General features: G+C 41.8%; 1 protein-coding gene across 1 annotated transcript in view; it reads left to right on the top strand.

Annotated features, from left to right (window-relative positions):
- MYO1E (myosin IE) overlaps window positions 1-21,287 on the top strand; it is a 187,157-nt gene that overhangs the window by 145,149 nt on the left and 20,721 nt on the right. Inside the window, exons 20-22 of the mRNA XM_044279713.1 lie at window positions 12,016-12,130; window positions 14,020-14,189; window positions 15,293-15,438. Coding sequence (XP_044135648.1) covers window positions 12,016-12,130; window positions 14,020-14,189; window positions 15,293-15,438 — 431 coding nt within the window. The remainder of the gene's footprint in view (window positions 1-12,015; window positions 12,131-14,019; window positions 14,190-15,292; window positions 15,439-21,287) is intronic.

Raw genomic sequence — 21,287 nt, 5'->3', positions numbered from 1 at the left:
GCTTGTTCGGCTGGGCCCCTGACTTGGGTATTGTCGTGACGCCAGCACCTTGATGGTGCAAAATGTTGAGTGGTAGTGGTATGGAGTTAGAAGAATGAGGAGTGTTTAAATCCAACTGTAACCAGGTTCTTGATAACAGTTTACATCCAGTAGTAATACAGTCTCTGGTAGACATGCAAGTTGGATGTGATGAATCTCAGTAACGGGCTATGCTGGTAGTAATGTGTCAGGCTAGGGTAGTTAGTTAGGTACTCACTGATATTCAGCTCTTTCCTTGCTTCAGTCTTAGTTGAGGTAGTTTCAGTCTTGATCTTCTACACAAGTGATATGACAAAATCCTTATCTGTCTTAAGAATAACGGTGAGGCTGCCAGAAGCTAATAAGTCCTTCACCTAATTACAAAGTCGCCTAGAGCCTAGAATAATGGCCTTGTCCTTGCTTTTTCTTCATCCAATAATAAACTTGAACAGAAATTCACTTGTTACCCGAGGAAGAGTGAAACGTAGAATGTAGACTTTCCTCTGTCTGTCTTCCTGGCTTTGTCACTGAAGTTTAAGCTGGTTCCTCTGGGCCGTGGAGCTCCAGAGGACCTCTCCTTCCCCCTTAGCTCCTCACTCCATCTTCTTCTCTCAACGACTCCCAACTCTCAACTGAGAGGACTCCCTAGCTAGGCCTGAACTGCACTATATATACTGTGGTGCTACCCCATCTAGTGGTGGATGTATGTAGTGCACCTGACAGCCTGGTAAAAAGGGATTTCACATGGTAGTACAATGCAGCATGATATTACAGAAGAGGACAAAAGCTTTTGCAGTTCCCACATAAGCTAGTGGGACGCTGCAATTCTCCTTGGAAAATTGAAAGTCAGTCATATTTGTATAATCTACTGTGTTTTGTCTGATTCACATAATTTTCTTTAAGCTAATGGAACATATTCATCATAATCCAATTTAACTGTACAGTCTGTGAATTATATTTGATTCATGGGAAATTATCCCATGAATGGGCATGGTTTGGTATGGGCATGGTATGTACTTTAGAGTGTTTTCACAGCATTTTTTTTTTTTTTTTTTTTTTTTTTTAAATGCCACTGCAGTTTTTGTTGAATGAAAGCCAGATTTGGATCCAGCAGGAAGGAGTAGTAGAAGTCCTTTGTCTGTATTGTCCATTCCTTTGAAATCCACTTCTAGCTTTGTCTCAAAAAACTGTATCAAAAACCACACCGAAGCATTTCCAAAAAAAAGTTTAGCCAAGCAACTTTCACCAATAGACTACAGATATCACTGCTTGCTTTCCAGTACCTCTGCTTAGAAGCATATATACACATTTGGGTATTTTATAAACCCTAATTCCCAAACATATTGTTATTATTGGAATTGTGACTATAGCCATAATTTGAAAATGGAGTAGGGCAGCCAAGGGAATGACATTGTTTCCTGTCAGCAGGTTCTAGTCTGCTGGTTACAGTACTCTGCAGTTGGTCAGTATTTAGCATCAGGCTCTAACATGTACACCACTCATCTACAATACTGGCAGGTAATCTGCAGAGAATATGGGCGAGATTTATTTTGTGGCATGTGCCACTTTGTGAGAAAATATGTGACTTCTTAGCTTTCTCCAATACCCTTGCCACTTTTGCAAAAAGTGGGCAGGTAGAGATGGGCTAGGTGTGGGACCTCCATGACCTGACTCATTTAAAGGGGTTTTCCAACTGTTTTATATTGATAACCTATCCTCCGGATAGGTCGTTAGTATCTATTCTGTGGGGGTCCAACACCCAGGACTCCGCCTAGAAGGTGTTTGAGGAGGCTGCAGCACTCCGGAAAGTGCAGCGGCTTTCTCACCTCTTACACTAGGCAGTGCTGTTAAATGGCCTAGGTGCCGCTCAGTACCATTCAGATGAAAGGGGCTGAACTGCAATACCAAGCACAGGCGCTGTGCTTGGAAAGCTGTGAGGAAGCCGCAGCCTTCCTAAAACAACTGATCAGCAGGGGTCCCCTGTGTGCCCGACCCCCACCGATCAAATACTGATAACATATCCTGAGGATAGATTATCAATTTAAGGCCTCTTTCACACTGGCGTGTGCGGCCCGTGGTCGTGCTGCTCTGCACGAGCACAGTCCATAGGGCAGCCGCAGCGGATCGCAGACCCATTTACTTGAATGGGTCAACGATCCGGCCGTTGCGCAAGGACATGTTCTATCTTTTTGCGGAACGGAAGTACGGGACGAAACCCCACAGAAGCACTCTGTAGTGCTTCCGTAGGGCTCAATTCCGTGCTTCCATTCCGCACCATTCCGCATCTCCAGATTTGCGGACCCATTCAAGTGAATGGGTCCGCATCCGTGATGTGGAATGCCTACGGAACGGCGCCCGTGTATTGCGGCCCGCATACGGCAACGGGCCGGACACGCCAATGTGAAAGAGGCCTAAGGCTACTTTCACACTTGAGTTTTTGCTGGATCCATCATCTAGTGTGTCAGTTAAACTGATCCGTCCCCATTGACTTGCATTGTGTGTCATGCCGGATCCGTTTTTCTCCGCATCCCATGACTGAAAGAAAACCTCAGCTTGCTGCAGTTTGAAAACTCAATCAAATGGAGCGGAATGCATTTTGAAGCACTCCGTTCTGTTCAGTTACGTTTTGTCCCCATTGACAATTAATGGGGACAAAAAGGAAGCACTTTTCTCCGGTATTGAGATCCTATGACTGATCTCAATACCGGAGAAGAGAAACGCTAGAAAACCCCTTTAACAACATGTGTGCCAGAAAATTGGTGCACATTACACCATCAGTTCTAATGCACGGGCAGCTCAACATGTGCTTCATTCATTAAGGCTTGTGTCTCTTGATGGTTGTGGCGCTTCTCACGCCAGTGCAGGAAATATTAAGACCAGTGTACACCAGTCTTAATAAACCCCCCCCCCCCCTGGATTTTTAAATCTGTCAACTGTTCTGTTACAACCTTGCTCATTGCTAAGGTACTCAGTGTTCCCTTCCGCCTCATTCATCTTGTTTCCATATTGCGTATATGTTTATTAAAGCCAGTTCAGTAAGCATGGAGACATTTGATACGGTGTCTGCATCCAAGATGTGACTTTCTGCTCTTGAGCGCACTGTTAATTTTATTATAATGCTGGAGGTTTTACTGTTGATGAATCCATCAGTTTAAGGTATGCTGGTTTTCTTTTACCAAACATGACCTACTTCTTAATAAGCGGTAGCGTGAAGAAGCTGGCCAGATAGAGCAGGTGGTTTTTGAATTGGGGCTTTTTAATTGCATGGAAAAGAAAATTATTTCGGTTCTGAACATAAATATAGAAATGCCTTAACAGGATAAAAGGAGTTGATGATTTGGTTATTTTCTATCTCCATTATGTACATTGACAAAGAAAATATAAGGTAACTTACTTAGTTTGGAGATTTTTCATATTTTACTCACGTATATAGTGCTGACATATTCCACAGTGCTTTACATAAATTATCATCTCTTGCTGTTTCCAATGGAGCTCCCAATTTACGTTCTCTATCATTATGTCTTCGGAATGTGGAGGAAACCAAACTACCTAGAAATAACCCACGGAAACATGGGGAGAACATAGAAACTCCATGCAGATGGTTGGATTGGAACCTAGGACCCCAGGGCTGCAAGGCACCAATGCTGCCCAATGGGGCGACTATAGAACTACAAGGTCAATCCAAAGATATTTCCCATGTTCTGTTTATACCCAGGACTGTGACAAAAACAAGGGGGGGGGGGGGGGCATCCTTTACAGCTAAAGGAAATAAGGTTTCTACACCAAGAAGGGGATTTTTACAGTAAAAGCAGTGAGACTGTGAAGTTCTTTGCCACAAAAAAGTTGTTATATTTAGGCCTCATGCATTGTATCTATTGTGGTCCGCAAAATACGAATACCTTCTGTGTGCAATCTTCATTTTTCTCATTCTCATCACTAGAAATGGCAATTTTTGTCTGCAGTACGGACAAGAATAAAAAAAAAAAATCTATACTTTGCGTCACATACATACAGATGTAGACAGCCCACAGATGACAAAATGCAGTCATGTGCATGAGGCCTTAGTCACTGAAAGAACTGTCTTCCTAGCGTGTAGTAATCTTATGTTGCAGGCACTAGAAATGCATTTTTATTCAGGGTTTTATTCTGATATACATATTTGAATTTGAGAAGGATTTTTTTCTACTATGGGGAAAATTGGCTTCCTCTGGGTCATTACGGGAGAATAGGTTGAACTTGGATGGACTTTTTTTCAACCTTTCTAACTATGTAACAGAATAGGTTTCTATTGCATTTGTAACAAAACAAAAACAATGTAGCAATCATTCTTACAATAGATGCACAGTGTACTATTTGTTAATGCTGAAAAACACCCACTCATCAGTCACAGGATATTATATAAAATTATTTTCCAGGCCTAGTATACCATTACCAAATGTTGGGTGGCCACTTTACCTACTCTAAATGACTGAATTTTTTGGTAATTTCCTATTAATCTATCAACAGTTTAATAGATGTCATATTCATAGAAAATGTGAGGCTGAATTTCAAATGATATGGACAGAGGTTCATCAGTGTGGCCACTCTGGTCTACCTGCTGTACCAGAATGAATACCTTTGAGCAGTTAGGCTACTTTCACACTGGCATTTTGGCTTTCCGTTTGTGAGATCCGTTCAGGGCTCTCACAAGCAGTCCAAAGCGGATCCGTTTTGCCCTAAAGCATTCTGAATGGAAAAGGATCCGCTCAGAATGTATGTTTGCCTCTGTTCCGTCTCCATTCCGCTTTAGAGGCGGACACCAAAACGCTACTTGCAGCGGTTTGGTGTCCGTCTGACGAAACTGAGCCAAATGGATCCGTTCTGACACATAATGTAAGTTTTCTATGACAATCTGGCACAATAGAAAACGGATCCATCCTCCCATTGACTTTCAATGGTGTTCAAAACGGATCCGTCTTGGCTATGTTATAATGTTAAGATAATACAAACCGATCCGTTCTGAACAGATGCAGACGGTTGTATTATCTGAACGGATCCGTCTGTGCAGATCCATGACTGATCCGCACCAAATGCGAGTGTGAAAGTAGCCTTAGCTTCTTTCCTCCCTTTTAGGGCACCATCTACTTTCTCCCGTTAGTTACTCTACTTATCTAGTGTTGAGAGTCCCCCACAATAGAGAGCATTTCATTGTTGCCCTCTGATTTAAAGGGCTTCTCCGGGAATTAACAAAATGGGAATATATTTATAATAAGTCATATTTAAAATATTTTCAAACACCTTTCATTAGTTATAATGGCTCGTTTTGTCTAAGGAGCAAGCCTCAGGAGAAATGAAATGGCCGCCGTCCTATTACTACACACACAACCTGTCCTAATCACAAAGATGGACAAGTTACTTCACAGCACTGAGCTAAAGAGCTTCCTCATCCTCCTCTCTGCTCTACTTGTTACTGATTATGATCCTGAATACAGCTGATAAAATTGTCAGATGAATGTCTGTGGGAATGGAGCTCATGAGTAGACATGAAGTACAGAGAGGAGGTGGGGTTGTGGATAATGAGCAGCAGCTCTTGTATGCAGTCTCCATTACCATAGCCCCACATTAACGCAGTCTGTCCTGTCCGTCCTCTCTATGCAAAGAACCACATGTAGACCCATTGTTCTCCAGTGGTTGGTCTCTCACTTGTCTTGCTGTGAGAGAGACTTGCTGGCTATAAAGTAACTGTGATCCTGCTATGATTGTGAATTAACCCCTTCCTGCCCTGACTGTGGCAGGAAGGGGATTAACGTATTTTTCGCCTCATAAGACGCACCTTTTTTCCACCCAAAAATGGGGGGGGGGGGGGGGGGAATGCCCATGCGTCTTATGGGTCGAATGCTGACATTTTTACATCGCAGGCTGCAATGTATGAGCGAGCGGGAAGGGACTGGGAGGAGGAGCTGGGGGCCGGCAATTGCGGCAGGGCCGGTGCAGTCACTGTACTCTGGCCCGCCGCTCTAGTGCTGCACTATACATATATAAAATGTCTCATTCAATTAAAAGTGATTAAACATGCCCCCCACACACACACACACACACACACACACTTTTAATATTACCGTACACCCTAACAGCTTCTGTAGAATGCAGGCAGGCCGGGCGGCAGCGTAACTCCCTGATGTCACGTTCCTGCGCCGCCTACTATATGAATAAAGCAGGCGGCGCAGGCATGTTAGGGTGTACGGTAATATTAGGAGTAAGGAGGCATGTTTAATCACTTTTAATTGAATGAGGCATTTTATATTTGTATACTGCAGCACTGGAGCGGTGGAGGGGGAATCTGTGGATGGCACTGTTATGGGTTGGGGGGGTCTGTGGATGGCACAGATCCCCCCCCCCCCCATAACAGTGCGTCATCCACAGATTCCCCATAACAGTGCGTCATCCACAGACCACCATTAGTTCCAAACCCACCAAAAGCACACCTTTTTGGTTAAAAAAAAAAAATTCTTCTTATTTTCCGCCCCAAGTAACCCTAGGTGCGTTTTATGGGCCGGTGCGTCTTATACGGCGAAAAATACGGTAATTCACTTTAAAAAGAAAAATAAAATTAAATAAAAAATAGTTATTATGTACGCACATTTCCCCCCATGTTCTTTCATTAAAAATAAAGAAAAAATAATAAGGGGTCATTTATCAAACTGGTGTTAAAGAGGACCTTTCACTAGTTTAAAAACTACAAACTAACTATATCAGTGGGCAGGGCGGCGTCCAGGGGTCCCCCTGCACTTACTAGTATGTCTGGGCGCCGCTCCGTTCGCCCGGTATAGGCCCCGGTGTCTCAGCTCCGTCTGTTGTACTGGAGTCCCAGGCTATGAGCTGTGCGCTACGATTGGCCAGCTCTGCAGCAAGGGACAACCCTAATACAAAAACTCCGCCCAGTACAACAGAGGGAGCTGCAGACACCGGAGCCTATACCGGGTGAACGGAGTGGCGCCCAGACATACTAGTAAGTGCAGGGGGACCCCTGGGTGCCGCTCTGCCCACTGATATAGTTAGTTTGTAGTTTTTAAACTAGTGAAAGGTCCTCTTTAAGTAGAACTGGCTTAGTTTTTTCATCTATAAAAAGAATAAATAAAAAAAAGCCAAAAGCTTAAAATGTCAACATTAAAAAAGTCACTTTGAAGGAGTTTTTTTGTTTTTTGTTTTGGTGCTGTACAACATCTGTACTTGCAGGATGGTGTCATCAAACCAGCACTAGAAAAAAGCCCAGCCAGTAAGTAAATTGCACAGATAGTATCCATTTTCACATTATAGGCATTCGACAATGGTTTTAGAAATGTTTTGTCTTGAAAAAACTTGTAACAGTGAGAAAACAAATTAGAATAGAAAAGGTTTTTCAGTTATTTTTATAGGATTTTCATCATTTTCAGTTTTTCCTTTTAATATATATATATATATATATATTTTTATATTATATCGGTCACCTAATGGCACAAAAGAAAGTTCTAATGTGTCCTGTGAAAAATATCAAATACATGTAGGTTGGCTCACATATGAAATGGTTATTTGCAGTTAGATAGGCCCATTGCTAAAATAGAAAAATTGGAAATTGGGCAAGTCAGAAAGGGGGGAGGAGGACTAAACAAGCTAATGAAATGGTTAAACTAAATGCTGTGGATTATTTTTTTAAATTTGTGTTTTTATTTTCTGTTTTGTGGATTATATTATGTACATTATTATGGGTGTGCCCAGCTTTCCAGAGCTGTTTACAACAATCAGAGATGAAATGTGTCTTGCAGTAACCGCGTCGACCATAGGATGCTGTGGTAGGTAGATAACTCATTGACTTGTATTGGACTGGACAGTATTATAAGCATGCGCTATTACCTGTATAGACGTCATTGTGGGGGGATAGAGAAGAGGTGCCCATCACCTATGTGAGTGGTGGATCCTGTGTTAAATATGCAGTTGTAATTCTGCGTGTGATGATAATGAGATGACTACTGTAGGATCATCTCTATAGAATAACAAGTACCTGCTTTTGGTGAAGCTCAGTGGCCAGTGTGTAACCTGCAAGATTTCAGGATTTTTGTGTTAATCAGTCACAAACGATTGTTAAATATGTTTAACATAAAAACTTGATTTGAATAACCTCATTTTCTGATGACACATTCCCTTTAAGATCTTTTAGAGCATGCTGTGTGAATTTCTGTCATTAGTTTACATACATGATCCATACAATGATTCTGTTGACAAACTGTCTATGTGAAAATGTATGTATGGATGGCTTTGCATGCTGCAGAGAAGAACACTTCTTAGTACTCAGGAGAACATCTGATTAGCACAGAGTAATTTAAAGGGGTTGTCCACTTTTGAGACTCTTTTCCTCAGCCGCCCTCCCTGCCATACCTGTGGAGAGAAGCATACTTACTTGCTCCCTGCTTCTTGGTTACAGCTCCTTCAGTCCGCCGCTCTCTGGTTCCCTCCTTGTCCAGAGGGGACGGAGTTCATGTGCACTGCTGCAGCCAATGACAGGCCGCAGCTGTGACGTTTCCCCAAGCAGCTCGTCACTTGGTCACGTCCTGCTAAGAGGACACCCTATCCACTCCAGATGTTGAACAGCAAGGAATTGGAGAGTGGTGGACTAAAAGTGCCAGAACTGAGCATAAGGGAGCAGGTAAATATGCTTCCCTCCACAGGTCCAGCAGGTAGGAGGGGGCTGCTTAAAAGTGTTTCAAAGCTGGACAACCCCTTTAAATACTGATTGACCCACTTTGTCACTTGCTATTACACTTGTAACACATAAAAATATGTATGTATGTGTATATATATATATACATACATATACATATTTTTGTGTCTTTTGCACTGCTGTTAGTTTTGTTTGGTTTAGGCCACCACGAAAGAGCTAGCTGAGAAAATGCCAGTGCTTTGTCTTTGAAGCATTATTTCGATTTGCTGTCTTGTGCACATTGAGTGACCAGCTTGTTGCATTTGTGGCGTCTGATCATGGGTGGTAGTTATCCATATCTATTACCACATCTACTACACCTGAACAAATAGGAAGTGTATGTGATGTGAAAACGAAAAGGATACGTTCCTACATTACCACAACCAGTCTGCTGACTGCTCTTCCCCCTTGTAATACAGTACTTCAGTAGCCATCGGCATCATTCGTGGGTATTCAAGTGCAGCTCTAACAGGACCCACGTTTCCTGTTTTTTTTTCTTCCAAAGCCTACATATTCTGCTGATCTGATCCAATGATGGCATCACCTGCATTTTGGACTTGTGAATACAAATACATTTCGCTCAAATGGAAAAAAAGAAACAAAAACAAAGGACGAAAATGCTATTTATTTAGCTGTGTTCTGCACATCACCATACACCTCAGGGTTTATGCATAGCCAAGTATTTTTTTTTATTTTTTTTACCTTGCTATTTCGTAATAGCCCTCATGGGCCTTTTATCCCAGTGCTTGTAAAAGTGTGCAATTTGTCTGTGTTAAGGACTGCCATAACAGAATGCACCACATAGCATACAGAATTCTGTTTTATTGCTACATGTCTGTATTATGTCATGAATTTCTGCCAGTCTGTATTATTCCATTGCATTTTTATTTTTGCAGTAGATAGCTAGAGAGAGAGGGTGTTTCAGGATGACAATACTAGGGTCTTTCTCTTTAACATGACATGAGAGATCCAGCAGACACCCTGCAAAACAACCACTGACCATTATTCCTCCACCAGATTTCACAGTTGGCGTTTCTAGGCTTCTTGTCAAGCATGAAAGGTTCTCCTGGCATTCACCATAAAATGATTCATCCATCAGACTGGTAGATGGTGAACTATGGTTTATCTCTCCAAAGATCACATGACAACAAGGGTTGGACTAGCCTACCAGAGGATCCTCAAGTGGGCCCTGGTTCTGATACCATAGTGGGCCCCAAAGGTCCAGGAGAAAAAACATTTGTAGCTGCCTTTGGAGCCAATCGCTTACCTCTATAGTCTGTATCTTTGGTTCAAAATGTATTAAATTCTATTGGCATAGGGTTGGGCCCCAAGAATAATTTCCTCAGGCGGTCCCAAGTAACCCCAGTCTGACCCAATAGTCTAGTAGTGATCTATACATTTATAGTTGCAAGCTACAGCTGAAATTTTTTTTCCTTCTACTTTGAAACATATTTTTGCTCGTATGCATTTAACATCACAGTAACGCGACTTACAGTTGACTGGATCAGATCTACCAGAGAACATTGGCTAAGCTGACTTGGAACATTAGTATCCTGTGGGGTTTTAATCATTTCTGCCAGTTGTCCGATGTGAATACATGGAGAAATATGGTGTTCAGAATGAGTGCCGTATTTATGAAGCACCAGTTCCACTTTTTCCGACATAGAAGAAACGATAAAGTGGTTGAAATAAAAAAATAAAAAAATCTAAGTAGCTTTTTTATTGCAAAATCTTTTGTACATACAAAAAAAAAATACTCAATGTGAGGTGTTGCCTGGGAGTTAATGTCACATGCGTCCTGATAAATTGGGTGCGGCAGGGGGGCCCACTATGTTTTGCAAAGGGCCTATGAAAAGAGGACCGCCTTGACTGTCTTTGTGCTTTAAGTAGGTCTTGAAGATATTCATGACATCTGTGGCTTAACTCAAAACCCATATATAAAGAAATCCGCAGCACTCTTCAGGTGATGGTGAATAAAGTGGATTTATTCCATACAGCAGCAAGGAAATGCGACGTTTCGACCGCTCCCGGTCTTTCTCAAGCAACCCACAATTAATTTTAGACACTATATTTAGGCCTCTGTTTTGACACAGTTAGGACACCCCAGAGAGGAATTCATTGCTGAATACCACTTCCTTTTCTACTTCCAATAGACAGTGCGGTTACGATTGTAAAACAAGAATACAAAATACATATAAACAATGCTAACCGCATTTCTATGATAAAATTACATTGAGTTACCTTCCTTTGGTTAGTATCACTTCAACCAAGTTTGGCATAAGTGCAAGGTAGGAAATATCCCCTCTTACCTAGTGATCAGCTGTAATGTGCAGGGAACGCGGTAGCAAGTGTTCAGTCCCCCAGTGAAATGAAGTATCGGATCAATGGGCCGTCCATGTAAGGGACATATGTGCCAAGTCTTCCTGAGTAAGAGCCATGTTGTATCTGCTCTATAGCCCTGCTAAATGATGAGAGTTCTTTAATAATTAAGTATGCCCTAGTGTATTTGGAAATATGTTTTCTAAACCTGGTTATTCCAGAATTTTCCTAGTTTTAAATCCCCCTGTTAGACCTGTGAAGGAAAGCATACTTACCTGCTCCCTGCCGCTGTGTTCTGGCTCTTTGGGTCCACCTCTGTCTTCACTATATTTTATTTGCCATATTTGGTCACATGCCACTTGGTAGACACGTCACCACTGTGGCTAGTCATTGGCTGCAGTGACATTTGTGAACCAATCTATGGCAGAAGTCTAACGAAGCATGGTGAAGACAATGGTGGACCAACTGAGCTGGAATCCATCAGCATAGAGCAGGAAAGTATACTTTCCTTCACAGGTCTGGCAGGGAGGAGGGATTTAAAAATTAAGTGAATCCTGAAAGAATCCTTTAAAACTTTATTTACATCACACCAACAAAAAAAAACTCTTCAAGATACAGGTCTACCTAATGGATGGTCACACGTTCAGTTTGTTACGATCAGTAAAAACAGTGAAATGAAGACTGATTAGGTCTTCACAGACAATAGTAATTTTTATTTAGATTCTGGATCGGGGTACCGTGTATGTATATATATATATATATATATATATATATATATATATATAGTAGTGGTAGTAGGTAGTAGTTATATTAATAGATCAGCAACATGCCAGTTAATCCAAGCCCCCGAAGTTGGAAAAAATAAAAATATATATATTCTCCTACGTTACCATTAAGTCCTGAATCTTACAATCGGTGAAATCAATGTCCATGATTTATGTCTTAATATGTTATTTCCTTCCTAGCTATTTCTCCTGGAGGAGATGCGTGAGAGGAAGTATGATGGCTACGCTCGAACAATTCAGAAAGCCTGGAGGAAGTATGTTGCCAGGAAGAAGTATGTTGAGATGCGAGAACAAGGTATGGTAATGTAAATCTAAATGTTCATCTAAATTATATTTATATTGCATTATGTGGTGAATTGCAGTACAGAGTGTTCCCTCAAGACAACTTACTAATTTCTTTTCTCCTTTTATACTGTCCATTAAATGGACAGATTATGATCTTCATTCTGAGTTCTATATTATTTTATTTTTTCTCTTGTACTATTGAGGTTGGCTAGCTTCAGAAGAAGACATAGCAATACAGTGTCATACCTACCACAGAGGCATCCCTCACCATTTCTGTTCATGTTGAGAAGCAAGCCTGGCACTGATCTGCTTCCCTTTAGGCCGAATGCACGCGGCCGTGTTCCACCTCCGAGAGCGGTCCGTGGTATGCCGGGCTGGATTCCTGTTCAGAGCAGGAGCGCACAACGTCATTGGTTGCTATGACGCTGTGCGCTTCATGTCGCTGCTGCACTACAGTAATACACTATACGAGTATATTACTGTACAGCAGCGGCGGCATGAAGCGCATGGCGTCATAGCAACCAATGACGCCGTGCGCTCCTGCTCTGAACAGGAATCCAGCCCGGCATACCACGGACCGCTCTCGGCCGCGGAACACGGCCGTGTGCATTCGGCCTTAGATGCAAAGCCTTTAAAACCATACCTCATGTACTTCCTTTTATTCTTTTATTATTCTAGTTTATATATGGGGTGCCGATATTATGAAAACCTTCAGTTTAAGGCCACTTTCTTGCAGTCAGTGTTTGATCAGTGATTGTGAAGCAGAAGTGGATCGTATACAGAAATATGGCATTTCTGTGTTTTTGAACCGCACCTGGTTTTGGCTCACAATTGGTGATGACCGTAGTATTGAAAAATTAGATTCGCCTGCTTCTCCGAATTTTCCCAAAAAATTCACTTTGTGACGAATTACTTTTTCACAAAGCGCATTTCTTTGTAAGCAGTGGGTGCAATGACAGGCGATTGCGCTGCCCCCGTATCCCTTTAGATGCTGCATTCATAACTGATTGCGACATCTGACATTGAGATTTATAGTATAAAATAAATAAATAAAATCCTACTTGCCTCATCCATTTGATTGCAAAGAACCAGCCGCCACCATCTTGATTGAAGATCTAGCCAGAAATCTTGCGCGCCCCACAAAATCATCACGCCGTCTAGCATGGTGATGTGTTGTGTCACCGCACACGGAATTTTGTGCGAGATCTTAATCAAGATGGTGGCTGACTCTTCGTGCTCAAATAATTGAGGTATGTTTTTTTTTTTTTCCCCACCATTCAGGGAAAATCGATTCGCTACCACGAAGCATGAGGAAATTAGGCTTCTCAGCAAATCGAATTTTCTATGAAATTCAGATCCAATTCCACTTTGTGGAGATCGATTCGCTCAACCCTAGACACAATTACTGATGGAAATAATTGATCAATCACTGTGATTTGTAGTTAGGGAGAAGATGGTAGATGCCCTGGTGAAATTGCTCCTACACATGGCCCAAATCTGATACCTTTTAGATGGAATAATTTCATGTGTATGTCCATATATATTCTTTTTATGGGTACAATCACATCTTCGGCATGCCTGATCTGGCACAAGTGCCAGCTGTCAGCCAGACAAAAAACATTGCATGCAGCAGTTTTTGTCCAGCTGAAATCCGGCATTTATGTCAAAAAACTGTTTTATTACCACCGGACCCCATTACAGTCAATAAGAATCCTGCAGTGAACTGTAGAATTCAGCAGTGCCGGGTCCAGCAGGCTGCTCTCTGCAGGAACAGCCTGCCAGATCTGCTGCCACAGATGTGAACATACCCTTACATATAGTTTGGAATCTATGTAGGTCCCCATTTGTATTGCATAAACTTTGTTCAGATTTTTATTTAATAAATGTTTTTTTTTCCAGCCTCAGATCTTTTTCTTAACAAAAAAGAGAGAAGACGGAATAGTATCAACAGAAATTTTATTGGTGACTACATTGGTATGGAAGACCATCCTGAGCTCCGGCAATTTTTAGCAAAACGGGAAAAAGTGGATTTTGCCGACACTGTTACTAAATATGACCGAAGATCTAAAGTAAGTAATTAAAGGGAACTTGTCAGTAGTTTTTTTTTTTGTCATTAAACAGTCACCACTTGCTGTTACTGTAGATCTTGGCTTCCTAAACTGGGAATACTCTTCTGATGGCGGTTGGCTCCCTGTACACCCAGCTTTACTGCGCGTGTGCTGGAACTTGAAAACAATGGCGCATGTACAGAATTTAGAATGGGGTTGAGATGAAATATCCCATTCTCAGTGGCATCTACCAAACCAAACTGGATTTCTTTAGGGCCTCTAATTAAAATTATAACTTTATTTTTTATTACTCTGTTATGTCACAATTGAAAATGTTGTTGTAATTTCAATCAAAATGCTGCGCTAAGTCTCATTTATTATGCTCTCTAGGACATTTGATAAATTTGGTCTCAACTTTCACCACTTTCATCTCCAGGTCTAACAGTTAGTTATGGTGCAAATTATGCCAAAAATTGTGCCTGGTTTAACAGTGAATTTCCCAGTGTCACTCTCATTAAAGGTTAAAGGCTATAGACATCTCAGAGGGCATTTATTTATTATTTTACTAATTTTGGTCTTTTAAAAAAAACAGCTTTTCCCCTACAGCTTTTACTTCATCTACAGGCTATTGCTTTCTGCCTCATAATATATCTGTCAGGGAGTTGCTCTGACGGCTCAATCTCTAGTCTTTATCTTTAAATGCCTGAGAGCTCATAAACACTCATTGTAGCTAAACTGTTATTTAAGCTATATTCTTGTCACTTTAATAAGTGTTAATGAGCAGTCAGGAATTCAGGAGAAGGACTAGAGATCAAGCTGTCAGAATAGTTCCCTGACAGAGCAATAGTCTATTGATGTAATGAAAGTAAAGGCAGTAGTGGAAAAGCTTGAACATTTTTACAAAAGGCCCCCAAAAAATATTTTTAGCCCAAAATGTGTCCATAGCCTTTTAAGTCTGCCTTCAATAAGCTTCCCTAATGACAATTCCATAAGTGTGTTTATATGTGGGGGATTTTAAACACTATAAAACAAATGTTAACTTCTATAAAGATATAATGTGACATTAGTCGGACCAGAATTTGGATGTTAGGGTACTTTAACATATTTGTTTTTGCTTTTACTAGACAATCAAAAGAGACCTTATCCTCACACCAAGATCTGTGTACCTCATTGGGAGAGAGAAAGTTAAACAGGGCCCAGAAAAGGGAGTGGTAAAGGAGGTTGTTAAAAGGAAGATTGACGTGGAGCGTATTCTTTCTGTCTCTTTAAGGTCAGTCTCTGTACCTAGAGCGGTAACTATGAGGTATAACCTGTGCTCTTCCTTCCTGTGGAAGAATTCTTATCTCCTACCACATTGTTTTAGTATCTAGTGGTGTCCAAGTAAAAAGTCTTCCTGTAGTAAAGCAGAACCTTGCTGTGACTTTACTGTTTTCATAGTACAATGGTTACTTAATGGAGTTATGTGAGGCAACTTTTAGCAAGTAAATCTAATTAAACTTTTCCATATATAATTTGCTCATGGATGCTACAATAATGGCAAATTTGTATGTACATTTTATATACACACAAATGGCGTTTAAAAATGATAGTCCATAATTTGCCTAAAGGATATGGACACCTTTTGTAAAATAAAAAATTTGCACTAATTAATTTATTTTGTGGAGAAAATAATTTTTCCAATTGGTTGTATTTATCTTTCGTTTTGGTTCTACAGCCTGCTGTGCTTCCTATGCATAGCAGGCTTCTCCGGCTGCTCAGTGAATTTACAGAGAATCCGTCCTCTAACGGATTCTCTGTAACTCCTCCTGGCTCCACACAGGAGCGCGCATTGCCTCTTCTCCTCCACCCCCTTCCCTTCCAAGATGGCAGAGCAGTGCAGACTGTCAGCTGTGACATACAGCTGACAGTCTGCTTCAAACTGCAGACATAACCCCTTCCATGCTGTGGTCCTTAAGGGGAGCAGTAATACACAGCTTACAATCTGCTTGAAACTGCCAACATCGGTGGTGGCACCCATGTCGGTCGTTTAAACCCTTCTATGTCGCGGTTCTTAGGGAGGTGGCTAACCATTGGGCTGCTGTGGCAGCGTCCCGGTGGTTACCATGGCAACTGGACGCCTACACAGGCATCCGGTTTGTCATGGTATATCTGAGGCTAAGTGTAATTGAAAATACACTGCAGTATACTATACAGTGTACTGCAGTGTATTATAGAGCCATCACAGCCACTGGATCTGCAAGAACCAATTGGGTTTGGGTCAAAAAAGTGTAAAAATGTAAAAAAAAAAAAAAAAATCTTCCTATGTCCGCACATATAATTGGTTAAAAAATAAATAAATACTAAACATGTTTGGCATCGCCGCGTCCGTAATGACCTGATCTATATAAGGATCATGTTACTTTCCCCACATGGTGAACACCATAAGAAAAAATTAACCTGATAGAATTTAAATTTTGCCCATCTCACTTACCCCAAAATGGTATAAAAAGTGATCAAAAGAATCATATGTACCCAAAGTTAGCACCAATCAAACTGTCACCTCATTCCACAAAAAATTAGCCCCTACATACGACAATCGCCCAAAAATATTAAAAATATGGCTTTCAGAAAATGGAGACACAAAAACATGATTTTTTTTTTTCTAAAATGCTTTTATTGTGTAAAACAAAAAAATCTAAAAATGCACATATTAGGCATCGCTGTGTTCGTAACAACCTGCTCTATAAAAATAGCGTGTAATCCAAGAGCATGTCTTATTTTTGTCTGCCGCCACGGACAAGAATAGGCATTTCTATCATAGTTCCGGCCATGTGCGGTCCGTAAAATGCGGAACGCACATGACCGATGTGTTTTGCAGGTCTGCAATTTGTGGACCGCAAAACAGTTGCGGATGTGTGAATGGACCCTTGTGGTCCATGGTAGCGTAATCCATAACAGAATTTTTAGAAAACATTGCAACCACAGAAGTGAATAAAGGGTTTGCTGGCCATTTCAATGTTTCAAGGACCTGCTTTACCCATTTTGCTGTGTGACAAGGGGTATTGTCCTGCATGAAAATTTCTGGCTGATTGACTGATGAACGCAAGGAAGGAACTCAGCCTTTCTCTCTCACTCTCAGGCCTCTTCAGCCTTTCCTTTCCCCCTGACTAACACACAGAGGGTTGGTTTTATGCCTCCTTGATTAGAGCAGGCCTCACCTGCGATCACCTCAGGTGAAAGGGAATACCTGTGCTGGAAGGGTGTGGACTGGTAGATCACACTACCAAACCTATGCTCCAATCCAAGTAAAATCCAGCCCAAAAGAAAATGTATACAAAACTGTCTCGGCAAACTATACTTTGCTGAGACCACTGCATCTTGAAAGGTTTTAGTTATCTCAGCCAGCTGAGGTATCTGGGTGGGATACACATGCTACCCACACTGTCCACATTACCACAGTATATATTGTGGTGGTCAGCTCAATTGGTGACTTTAGATATAGTTCAAACAATAGTCTTTTATTTTGTCCAAAACAGATTCAAGAAATACTCGCTTACTTCAGCATGTAAACACACAAAAAAAACAGTCCATGTGAAGTGGTCTGACCCTCAGTCCTCTGTAGTTCCTGGTTTCCACCACCAGCTTGAGGGGGAAAAGACTTGGCAATAGTAGGCTTCTCTGCTGAAACACTCCACACAGCTGTACTCCCAGTCTATCACACTTCCAGACTAGGAACCATACCCCCACCTCTCCTGGGTTTCCTAGATTATATAGGCCAGCCAAAACCTGGTCTGGATACGTGGGAGTAGTCATCTCGCCCTGCTATTTGACTACTCCAATGAAACCTGTCTTGGATCAACTGCAGCCAGCAGCTAAACTACTGCCAACAAGTGTCGGTAACCTAGGGTTACTGACAAAACGTGTCACCGAGGTGCCTGGCCTCGATGAAATGAACCGGTAACGTATCTATTGTCTACTATGGCACCTTGTGCCTGCTCAAATACCCCCCTTCCCTTGTACAATGCCGGGGGCTTGGGCATCTTTAGCCACCAGACTGTGTACCCTTGACAGGACAACCGCATTCCCTTGCATCTTGACTGGCCTGTGTTCTACTGAGAAGGAGAAATCTTGAACCACCAGGTAACTCTGGCATTATTCCCCATCTTCTCTCGCATCCACCTTAGTGGGGCATGGTCAGACACTAACCTGAACCTCCTTCCCAGTTAAATATGGGGCCAGGACTTTGGGCCACTGATCCGGCGGTAGCTTCTCCCAGTCAGCCACCTGCTCGAACACAGTGAGGAAAGCCTCGATGTCATCCTCCAGAGTTATCTTCTGCAAGGCTTCCCTCAGTCCTCATGACAGGATGACCATCATCCAGAGTGAGCGTAGTTGAACTCTCCCAGGCGCGAACGGCGTCTGTCAGGATGGCCATCTACTGGATGAGCAGCTTATTGGTCTCCTGCTGGGCTTGCATGGCCTCCGTATGCGCCTTCTGTTGCTGGACACTCATCTGCTGTTGCTGTAAGTTTGCCTGCACCAGGTTCTTAATCACCTTCTCCATGGCAGCTGGCTTGGTTTGGCTCTGTTACGGCTTTGACCCAGGACATAAAGTTCGTCTGCGGGTTCATGCCCGCATCCTCCATCAATTTGTGGCGATCAGCTCAAATGGTGACTTCAGATATAGTTCGAACAATAGTCTTTTAGTTTGTCCAAAACTGATTCAACAAATATTCGCTTACTTCAGCATGTAAACACACAAAAAACACAGTCCATGTGAAGTGTTCTGACTCAGTCCTCTGTATTTCCTACAGAGTCACCATATTGTTTCTGAGCATAGCACAGACACCCAATCCAAACAGCACAGGATAGATCAGAACTCCCAAGCTCAAATGATCCAACAGCCTAAGCCTCCCATGGTAGCTAGGATTACAGGCACCCGCCACAGCACCCGGCCCGGATCAGTTGCAGCCAGCAGCTAAACTACTACTAGGGTTACTGACAAAACGTTACCGGGTTATTTCACTGAGGCCAGGCACCTCGGTGACGCGTATCTATTGTCTACTATGACACCTTGTGCCTTCTCAATATATATATATATTGAGAGAGCTGAAACGTTGCTGTCTACACATGGGGGAATAAATACCCTATTTTTTTCACCGTCATCTGTGTGCTGCCTTGGATTTTTCTATACATATACAAAATTGGATGAAGTCCGTGATCTGCTTCAAGAAATTGCACCCCTGTGATTTGTGTGCTGCTCATCTTTTATATATATATATATATATATATATATATATATATATATTATATTATATTATTTATCAAACTGGTGTAAAGTAGAACTGGCTTAGTTGCCCCTGGCAACAAATTAACAAATCAGATTCCAACCTTTATTTTTCACAGCTTCATTAGAAAATGAAAGGAGGAATCTTTACACCACTTTTGATAAATTTCCCCCACTGTGTACTCACATGTGTACATAGCATTGTGTAATCTGTGTGGGAAAAGTGACTGCTCACTGTGCGGACGGCACGCACTACTGTATTCAGAAGAGAGTGCATGTAGTGAGAGCTGTCAGTAATGAGATCTATATCCTGCTTACAACACCATGGTTCTGACTGTAGATCGCTGCACTAACGTTATCAGCAGAAATATCTATTGTGTCTACAAATAATGTACTTTCTACAGAATGGAAAGTGAGAAATAGATCTGCTGATTACAAGCAGTCTGTATGTAAGTGGCTGATAGCTGTGCTGTGTAACAGGATGTAGGGCAGCAGAGCTTGTGCTGGTGCATGTGAAATCCACAGGAACGCCCACAGAGCCTCACAGGAGATGACAGTAGTGAGCAAAACTCATAGAAGAGCATTTCTGAGGGCATGTGAAGCAAACATGATAACCGTAAACAAACAAGTGCAATTTTATTATGTGCTGCATTACGGTAAGATACAGGGTTATTGGTTTTTAGTGCACAAAGGTGTCCATAGCCTCTAATTCTTTATTAAGCCAGAAAACACAAAGTGGTTGTCCCAGAATGACAAGTACTCCCCTAACCGTTGGATAGGTGATAAGTGTCTGAACGGTGAGGGTCCAACTATTGGGACTCCCACGGATTACAAGGATGGGGATTGCTGAAAATAGCAGAGCACAGCGCTTGGTGTTCTCCAACAGTCCCATAGGAATTGACTTGACCATAAGTGTGCATGTTCCATTCCATTCAGACGAGGGATATTGGGATCTCTGTTCTCGTGGTCAATGGGGCTTCAGGGGTCTACCTATCAAATACCTATCCTGTGAATAGGTTCTAATTTGTTCTGGTAAACCCTTTTAAAGTTTTTTGTTTTTGTTTTATACAAACAGATCCTCTTGTCAGTGGGTTGGCGTGGTTGGGAAAAAAAAGAACAGACCTTTTTTTTCCTACAATTTATAGGTCCAAAATTCTGGCCTACATTTATACACGTACTTGTTAATAAAAAGATAGCTTGTTAACGAATGGGTTTCTAAGCATCCTTCTCTGTGATGTCCCTTATATCCTAGTAGGGTATATGGTAAGGACTTCATAAGAAAGTCCTTTTAATATGCCGTACATTATTTACTAACACATTTGTCTTTCTATGAAGCTCCTTTAGAAAACTGCCTCCAGCACTCATAGGTTGATGTGTTAATATAAAATAATTGTCTTCTCCTTCCTCAAAAGAAGCTTTTAAATGAAGCCTATCGATGGCAGTCCTGGACATATATTTGAGACACTCGAGAGCTTAGCAGATGCTGGTAGAGAGCACATCCAGTATAAACACAGAGCTGTCATCAGACTAGACTGCACCTGCTCACAGTATATCCATCTGTCTTATGGAGATGATAACATAGTGAATGTGCATCTAGCCGTCTGTCTGTCCTGTATCAACCAATATTCCCAGTGATGACATGTCTCGGGATGAGAAGCATAATGGTTTTCTATACTACCTTAGTAGCAGAACGTTATGTCCTTTAGCACTAAAGCAGCAGAAAACTATTTGTGGTTACCACGTGAAGAGCATTGTTCTTGCACATTTACTACTGCTGAGAAATGTATGTAACAATGGTGTATCCTATTAAGCAGATGTTACAGATTTGAGTTCACCACGATGGGGCCCTATGA

This window comes from Bufo gargarizans, chromosome 2 (assembly GCF_014858855.1).
Source record: "Bufo gargarizans isolate SCDJY-AF-19 chromosome 2, ASM1485885v1, whole genome shotgun sequence".
NCBI lineage: Eukaryota > Metazoa > Chordata > Amphibia > Anura > Bufonidae > Bufo > Bufo gargarizans.
This window is presented reverse-complemented; position numbering and strand designations above follow the sequence as displayed.